General features: G+C 41.0%; 1 protein-coding gene across 1 annotated transcript in view; it reads left to right on the top strand.

Annotated features, from left to right (window-relative positions):
• The window catches only part of EEF1E1 (eukaryotic translation elongation factor 1 epsilon 1), a 15956-nt gene that overhangs the window by 489 nt on the left and 6986 nt on the right, over window positions 1-8481 (top strand). Inside the window, exon 2 of the mRNA XM_010835846.1 lies at window positions 3698-3898. Coding sequence (XP_010834148.1) covers window positions 3698-3898 — 201 coding nt within the window. The remainder of the gene's footprint in view (window positions 1-3697; window positions 3899-8481) is intronic.

Below are 8481 nucleotides of genomic sequence, written 5' to 3'. Positions count from 1 at the left end.
GACCTCAGAGAGCAAACGGGGTGCGGGGTCCACCGTGCCAGGCCCGGGGGTACGGCGGTGGTCGAGGCGGCCGTGCCCCTCCCGTCCCCTCCGGAGGCTTCGTTTTCAGCTGAGTGGACACACATCGCAGCTATTTTGGTTACAGTACTGAAAAGTGCTGCATTGCGGCGTGGACGGCCGCAAGATCCCTTAGTGGAGTCCTGTTCTAAGGTCTGATCAAGTTCCTTGTTCAACGTGCTGAGATCTGGGGGGAAGTTCCGCGGTCTGAGGTGACCTAGTGAGGCATAGGAACTCAGATTTCTAAGGGCTTTGAAGGGCTTCTGTGTTTTATAAAGCGAAGTGGTTGCGCAGGAGGAATGACTGTGTTAGAGGAGGGGACTATAGGAAAACAACTTTGGATTATATAAGGTTTTTGCCCCTTGGGGATTTTTTTCTAGATGAACTTTTTTTTTTCTTCTGACTTCTTCGGTTCTCCTTTTTTTCCCTTCTTCTAACTTCTTCGGAAGAACCGAAGACTGCTTCATCTCCGAATCAGTCCTGTTGTAGTTTTTACAAGTTAGACTGAAGTCTAGAAAGGGTTTCCCAGGTGGCTCAGTGGTAAAGAACCCGCCTGCTAATGCAGGAGACTCTGGTTGGATCCCTGGGTCGGGAAGATCCCCTGGGATAGGAAATGGCAACCTACTTCTTGCCTGGAAAAATCTGTGAACAGAAAAGCCTGGCAGGCTACAGTCCACGGGATTGCGGAGAATCGCACACAGCTGAACACACTCACACAGGGTCAGACATAGCTGAATCCACACACACAGAGAGTTGGACACAGCTGAACACACACACAGACACACACATGAGAAGATGTGTGACTTGCAGAAGACCAGCCCACTGACTGGAGCCAGAGAGACCTGCTTTTTCCTTTTTCTCCGGCCTCCAGCTGATTCCTCTTCTGCTGCTGCTTCTCTCTTAATTGGTTTGTTTGTTTTTTTTTCCCCACACGTTTGCCAAACATGAATCCTGCCTTCAGGGAGTTTACCATCCAGCATGAGAAAAAGTCATGGGGGCTCTTTTTAAGCAGAACAGAATAGTTACTGAGTGCAGGAAAGCGCTATTGATGAGTGTGAAAGAGAAAGTTAATTCTGACTATAAAAATGAGTTTGGAAACTTCTTGAAAAGTTGGTGTTTAAAGTGTATAAAACTAATAAATTATGTAAGATTGGGTAATTTGAGGTAACAAGTAGAGCAATGTGATGGATGATGCAATACAAGGTAAACCCAGAATTATAGTTGGAGTCCCAGTTGTGAGGGTTGTGGAGTTCAAGGTGTGGTTTCTTATTTTAAACTTTTTTCTTTTTCTTTTTTTTTTAAGCAGAGGGCAGCTGTTGAAGTTTTCTATTGATGTGTTTGGGGAAAGGGATGATGACCTACGATAAGATTCATTCATTTTTTGGGGGGAAGACAACTGACAGCAGTTAGCCAGCAGTAAGGCATTCTCTGCAATAATATCAATAATAATTAAAATTTCAAAACAACCCAGAAATGCAACTCTGGGAGAACCATTGTTAAGTTATAGTACATCAGCACATTGAGATATTATTTATGTAGCTATTGGAAGTGATTACTTTGAAGATCATGGAACCTTAAGATGAATGTGAAATAGTACATGTCCCATGATTGCAACTGCATAAAGTTTGTCTGCTTAAACTGTGTGAACGAAAGAAAATGAACTTTGCAGCCAGTTATACTTTATTGAAATCCTGACTCCCCCATCACAAACCTACCTGGTGACTCTGGTTCTTCATCTGTGAACTGAGGATGCAATTGCTTGCCTCTTACATCTTAGAAGATGTAGCGATTAGATGAGAAAGTAACCAGGAATTTTTTGACTTCCTGTGATGCGGTTGTGGATAATTTATTTTTACAAATAGTTCTCTTTAGAATTGTCCTTTTCCTCCCACACTCAGCAATCGTGAGTTCTTTTCTTTCCCCTTTCTTTCTCTCCTCTCCGTTTCTTCCTTCCTTTCTCCCTCCTGCCCTCTCCCTCTTTCTCTTTTTTCCTCTTTCTTCCTTCCCTGCCTCCCTCCCACACTGGAAGCACAGTCTCTTTACCTACCATAAAGTGCTGGAGAGGGAAATGACAACTCACTCCAGTATTCTAGCCTGGAGAATCCCATGGACAGAGGAGCCTGGCAGGCTGCAGTCCACGGGGTCACAAGAGTCAGACACGACTCAGTGACTAAACCACCGCCATAAAATGCACACCGTCACAGTCAGGGAATGGAACACTGGCAGCACCCTCAGCGAGCTTCATATGTTTACTTTTTAATGCATTTTTAAAGGAGATTATTGGTGATCTACGAAGTGACGGTTTCGCTTAAGGGTAAAGGCAAAAGTGAGAGTTCAGGGAGCTAGCTAGTGAATGGAAATAGTGGTGAGGAAGGGGAAAGCTAGAAGGCCTCTGGTTACTTCCTTTATTGTTTAGGAGGTAACCTTTGAATCTGTATCCATAAAACGTTAATCTTCCCGTATCCGTCACATGGTCCTGTTGACCCAGGTTCAAGTGTGAAAGGTCCCTGTATAGAGTAAGTCACTCTCTGAGTTCAGGAGACTGGAAAGAGCAGGAAAGAGCAGCCGTCTTCTGAAAATGTTCCCTTGCGGTTTCCTGAAGTCGTTTGGATTGTTTACTTGTTCTTTATGATTGGTTAGTCTCCCTATTTGTGATACTTCCCATTTTCTTTTACATTTCTCAATACTTTGCCTAGTTTTGCATCAAAAACTTTTAAATTAATTAGCAGTTTCTTACAATCTGATCCTTTGTATTGCTGTTATAATCAGGAAAACTTTAAAAAGTAGAATTGTTTTTCAGATGATTACCTGAAGCCCTGACTTTATTATAGACTTTTATTATGAGTGTACTCATTCAAAGTTACCCCAGAATTGATGAATATGCAATCCATGGCAGCAAAATCACCATCACAGTCCATACCATATAATGAGTTAACTAATTAGTTAATGAGGTAACTACTCATATTAGATCACATGTCACTTAAACCAGGCTACAACTCATTTGGTGGTTCTAGCTGTATCAGCACGAATTCAGTGTTCACTACAATTGTTTCTTGTATTTGTTATTACAACATTGGGTTTATTTAAGCACATTCGTTCACCTTGCTAAATAGGGTGTGGGTAATCTTGATTGAAATTAATGCGGTATTATTAGGATTTCCATTTTCTATTTTTGTACATATGTAGTTATAAATTAGGTAGAAATATCATTGCTCTATTTTTGCAATGTTACCACCAGTTTCATGACATCAAGCAACTATTATCAAATGTAAACTAATATAACTTATTTTCCTGACTTTGATTTGTATATAGTTTAATATCTACATGCATGCATGCTTACTTGCTCAGTTGAGTCCAATTCTTTGCGACCCCATGGGACTCTAGCCCACCAGGCTTCTCTGTTCATGGGGTTTTCCAGGCAAGAATACTGGAGTGGGTTGCTATTTCCTTCTTCAGGGAATCTTCTAGACCTAGGGATCAAACCTGTGTCTCCTGCATTGTCAGGTGGATTTTTTACCAATGAGCCACCAGAGAAGCCTATTTAATAAGTTAAGAGTATTTTAAAAAAAGAAAAAGTTTAGGATTTAGAACTTATCAGTTGTGATGGTATTTTGAGATTTTTTTTTTCTTTCTGTTTAAGATTCCAGTTCTTCAGACAAACAATGGTCCGAGTCTAACGGGACTGACTACCATAGCAGCTCACCTAGTCAAGCAGGCCAACAAGGAGTATTTGCTGGGGAGCACGGCAGAGGAGAAAGCCGTGGTTCAGCAGTGGTTAGAGTACAGGGTAACGCGAGTGGACGGACACTCCAGTAAAGATGACATCCACACGGTCCTGAAGGTATGGCGAGATTTCTGTTTATGGGCTGCCGTGTGTGAACTGTTAGTAGGCGGGATCTGTTTGCCCTGAGATGCAGTAACTGAAGCTCTTGGTCTCTCTACTGTTTCCTCTACCTCAAGATACTTTATACCTGATACTGTCTTTCCCTGTTTGTACTTGTTGCTGCCTTTCCCTGGAACAGACTCTGCCCGCCCCTCAGCTCCGACCTCAGCTCAGATACCCTTCCTCAGTCACCTCCTTGGCTACTACCTCTCTCACACAGATGCACTTTCTTGTTTAAATGCTTTTCTTTACTAATATCCTGTGCTTTTCCTTTGTAGCACTCATCACAGTCCATAATGATAGCTTTTTATGATTTTTTCTTTTATATGATTGCTTGATACTTATTTCCCCCAGTCAGTAGTTCTGATTCTGTAAGCAGCAAAGTACTTTCTTAAAGGAAAAAAGAAATCAGAGTTTGAGGGGGTTGTAGTTTGAGAAAAGCCTGTCCGATTGATGTGAGAATTCCCATTTCCCTCCCTTGAGACTTAAAGCTCTAGGATTTGTATTTTCTTTCTAAAGAAATCAAATTAGAATTAAAGAATCTATTGTTATAAAATAGAAACCAAATATGGCTCTAGAATTACCAAGAATGAAAGTTTCTAAATAAAATTATTTTTGTTACCTATATAAAAATAAAGCAGTTTTTTTTTTTAAAGCTTAACATTTGAAGGAACCTTAGACATCACCCAGTCAACCACATCATTGTAGGAATCCTTTCTGTTTCCTAATTTTATGCCAATTATAAATTGGTGATGTAAGTTGTACGAGAAGAACTCATAGTACTGAAAGCTTTTCATTTATCATTCTGGGGGAAATGGTTTAAATTCTGTTCCTGACAGATACCATCAATAGAACTGGTAGAAAATAAATTCCAGATCTTTTGCCTTTATAGGTCTATCATGATCAACTATCCTTTTTTTTTAAGTTTTTGTTTGTTGTTTTAATACTGTTACTTATTCTTTTATGGCTGGGCTGGGTATTTGTTGCTGCACCAGCTTTCTCTGGTTGCGTCGAGCGGGGCGTCACTCTAGTTTCGGTGAGCAGGCTTCTCGTTGCAGTCGTTTCTCTGGTTGTGGAGCACGGGCCCGGCGGCTCTGTAGCTGCGGCTTCCAGGCTCGAGCACAAGCTCAACTAGGGAGGCGCACGGGCTCAGTTGCTCCAAGGCATGTGGGATCTGCCCAGATCAGGGATAGAACCCATGTCTCCTGCATTGGCAAGCAGGTTCTTTACCACTCTGCCACCAGGAAGCCCTTTTAAGTCCATAAATAGTCACTTGTATTCTCTCTGATGATCCTGTCCGTATTCTGTCATATAGCTGTGTCAGCATTTAGTCTGTACCATGTAATTACCAGGCTGTGGCTAAATATTTTAGCGCATTCCGTTTGTTTCCTTAGGCTAAACTCCTGCAAGGGAGATTGTTGGACCAAAGCTTTATACGTTTCTAAGGCTGTGTTGCTCGTTTGCCTTCCAGGAAAGTGTTTTCTTGTAGTTTGCCGGGGTATGACGACCGTGGCCTCCTCCCCAAAACCCCTGCTGACAGAGACGCTACCCTTTTCCCCCTGTACCACCCCAGTTTCATGACAAAGCCAGAGTGATCTCTCTGTCTACTTTGCTGTTTTTGTGTGTGTGACATTATTAATGCTGTGGCATTTTTTTCATAACATGAGCATTTTCATCATTTTTTAAAAAAATTTCCTTACATATCTTCTTTGCCTGTTTTTATACTGGGCTGCTTCTGTTTTTATTACTTTTTTAAAAAATCTTGCTATAAGGATATTGTAAAAGGATTTAATTTACTTGCAAAAGTTCCATTTCAAAGGTAAAACCAGAGTGGCTCAGAGCCAAGGTAATATGTAATTAAAAAACAGGCATTGGGCTTCCTCCGTGGCTCAGGGTGAAGAATCCACCTGCCAGCGCAGGAGAAACAGGTTGGATCCCTGGTCCAGGAAGATCCCTGGAGTAGGAAATGGAAACCCACTCCAGTATTGTTGCCTGGAAAATCCCATGGACAGAGGAGCCTGGTGGGCTACAGTGCACAGGGTCCCAAACAGTCGGACACGACTGAGCACGCCCAGGAGGATCCCTCATGCCCCAGAGCTGCTGAGCCCACATGCCGCAGCTGCTGAAGCCCTAGAGCCATGTGCCACACCTAGAGAGTAGCCCCCACTCTCTGTAACTAGAGAAGAACCCGCACAGCACAGCCAAAAATAAATAAAATTATTATTTTTTTAAAAAGCAGGCATTACGATACACTAACATTTGGATCCACATGAAGGATGTATGAAAGTCCCTCAGTTGTGTCAGAAACTTTGCGACCTCACGGACTATACTGCTCCTGCTAAGTCGCTTCAGTTGTGTCCGACTCTGTGCGACCCCATAGATGGCAGCCCACCAGGCTCCCCCGTCCCTGGGATTCTCCAGGCAAGAACACTGGAGTAGGTTGCCATTTCCTTCTCCAGTGCATGAAAGTGAAAAGTGAAAGTGAAGTTGCTCAGTCGTGTCTGACTCTTAGTGACCCCATGGACTGCAGCCTACCAGGCTCCTCCGTCCATGGGATTTTCCAGGCAAGAGTACTGGAGTAGGGTGCCATTGCCTTCTCCGCACAGACTGTACAGTCCATGGAATTCTCCAGGCCAGGATAATTGAGTGTGGGTAGTCTTTCCCTTCTCCAGGGGATCTTCCCAAAGAATTGTCACTATTAATCAGTATGGCAGCGCTTTGAGAGGAATGTCTAACCAAATAAAGAATATCAATGAAGTGAAGTGAAGAAGTGAAAGTCCCTCAGTCATGTCTGACTCCTTGCAACCCCATGGACTATACAGTCCATGGAATTCCCTAGGCCAGAATACTGGAGTAAGTTCAATAATAGTTAAACAGAAAAATCAGATAGAACTCTGATGCTAGTTTGGCAGTGGTATCAGAAATACTTGTTTAGGAAAAAAAAAAATAATGAACATCACACTTTAGTTCTTTTCCACGAATATTTTGAGTGTGAAATTCTGTGTTTTAAATTTCAGAATTCAGTTTCTGAAAAATCATAATTTAATTTCTGAAAATTTTGATTTATATCACTAATCAGAAAAATATTAACTCTTGATAGTTTTTGAAACTCCATTTTAAAGTTTTTATAACTGAAGAGTATCACCTTAAAAGAGTCTTTATAACGAAAACCATGCTGTGCCGTGCTTGGTCGCTTAGTTGTGTCTTTGTGACTTTTGAAACCCCATGGACTGGAGCCCGCCAGGCTCGGCTCCTCTGTGCATGGGATTCTCCAGGCAAGAATACTGGAGTGTGTTGCCATGCCCTCCTCCAGGGGATCTTCCCAACCCAGGGATCGAACACAGGTTTCCCACATTGCTGATGGATTCTGAGCCACCAGGGAAGCCCTAACTAAAACATAGATATGGAATATTTTAAGAATATATACACTATACAAAGCAGTGTTAAATTATTATTTCAGATTCTTTTAGAGATAGTTCTTAATTGCAGATATATTTATTTTATTCTTATGGTGTATCAAACTTGTTTCATATGAAGACATTTGGAGGGAAGAACATTTCCACCCACCAGATTGCTAGGGAACTAAGTGATAGCCTGTATGTACCATTGTGTTTTACCTTCTCTGCCCGGTTTTGATTCTTATGCATTTGTTTCCTTGTCTATGTACATGTTTTTTTAACGTCATCATTTGTACCACCCCTTACAATCCCATATTCATAAACAGTTTTGAAAATTACTATCTTTAAATGAAGGCTTGGGCAAATTCAAAGAGCTCAGATTGAATTCAGCTAACGTTTACTGACTACTGAACCACTGTGTGCCAAGCATGTGGCATATGATTTGAGAATGAAAACAAACTGCTGTCTCTGCAGCTTAAGAAGTTTTTCTGGAATGATTACATGGGAATGTTAATCAGCCTTAATAAAGAAGGAAATTGTGACACAGGCTGCATCATGGATAAATCTTAAGAATATTATGCTAAGTGAAATCAGCCAGTCACAGAAAGACAAATAATAGTACATGATTCTGCTCATATACAGCATATATAAAATGCTGTGAACAAAATCATAGAAACAGAAAGCAGAATAGTGACTGCCAGGGCCTTGGGGATGAGAGAAAGGGGAAGTTGGTTTAAAAAGTTCAGAGCATTAGCTTTCTGAGATGAAAAAGTTTTGAACATTGATTGCACCACAGTGTGGATGCCCTTAACATTAAGTGAATTATGCACCTACCAATGGTTGTGGTGGTAGATAAAAATCTGATTAATTTTAACATGTTACACATATTTATTCTCAATTAAGAAGTTAAAAATATACATATATTAAAAAATCTAACAAACCAATACATTTTAATTCTCTTAAGACGTAGGAGTTGTTGAGGAGCTTTTTATATTTAAATGGAGAAAATAAATCTAACGTGAGCATGATTTATAAAATGTCCCCCCATCTCCCCAAACAGTTGGAGTCTTTGAAATTACCATAGATGGCACTGTGAATATCATTTTCTAATATTTTCTTATTTATTTAAAATAAAATAAGATG

This window comes from Bison bison, unplaced genomic scaffold (assembly GCF_000754665.1).
Source record: "Bison bison bison isolate TAMUID 2011002044 unplaced genomic scaffold, Bison_UMD1.0 scf7180017864053, whole genome shotgun sequence".
Classification (NCBI taxonomy): domain Eukaryota; kingdom Metazoa; phylum Chordata; class Mammalia; order Artiodactyla; family Bovidae; genus Bison; species Bison bison.
The sequence above is the reverse complement of the archived record's forward strand: the minus strand, read 5'-3'. Positions and strand labels throughout refer to the sequence as shown.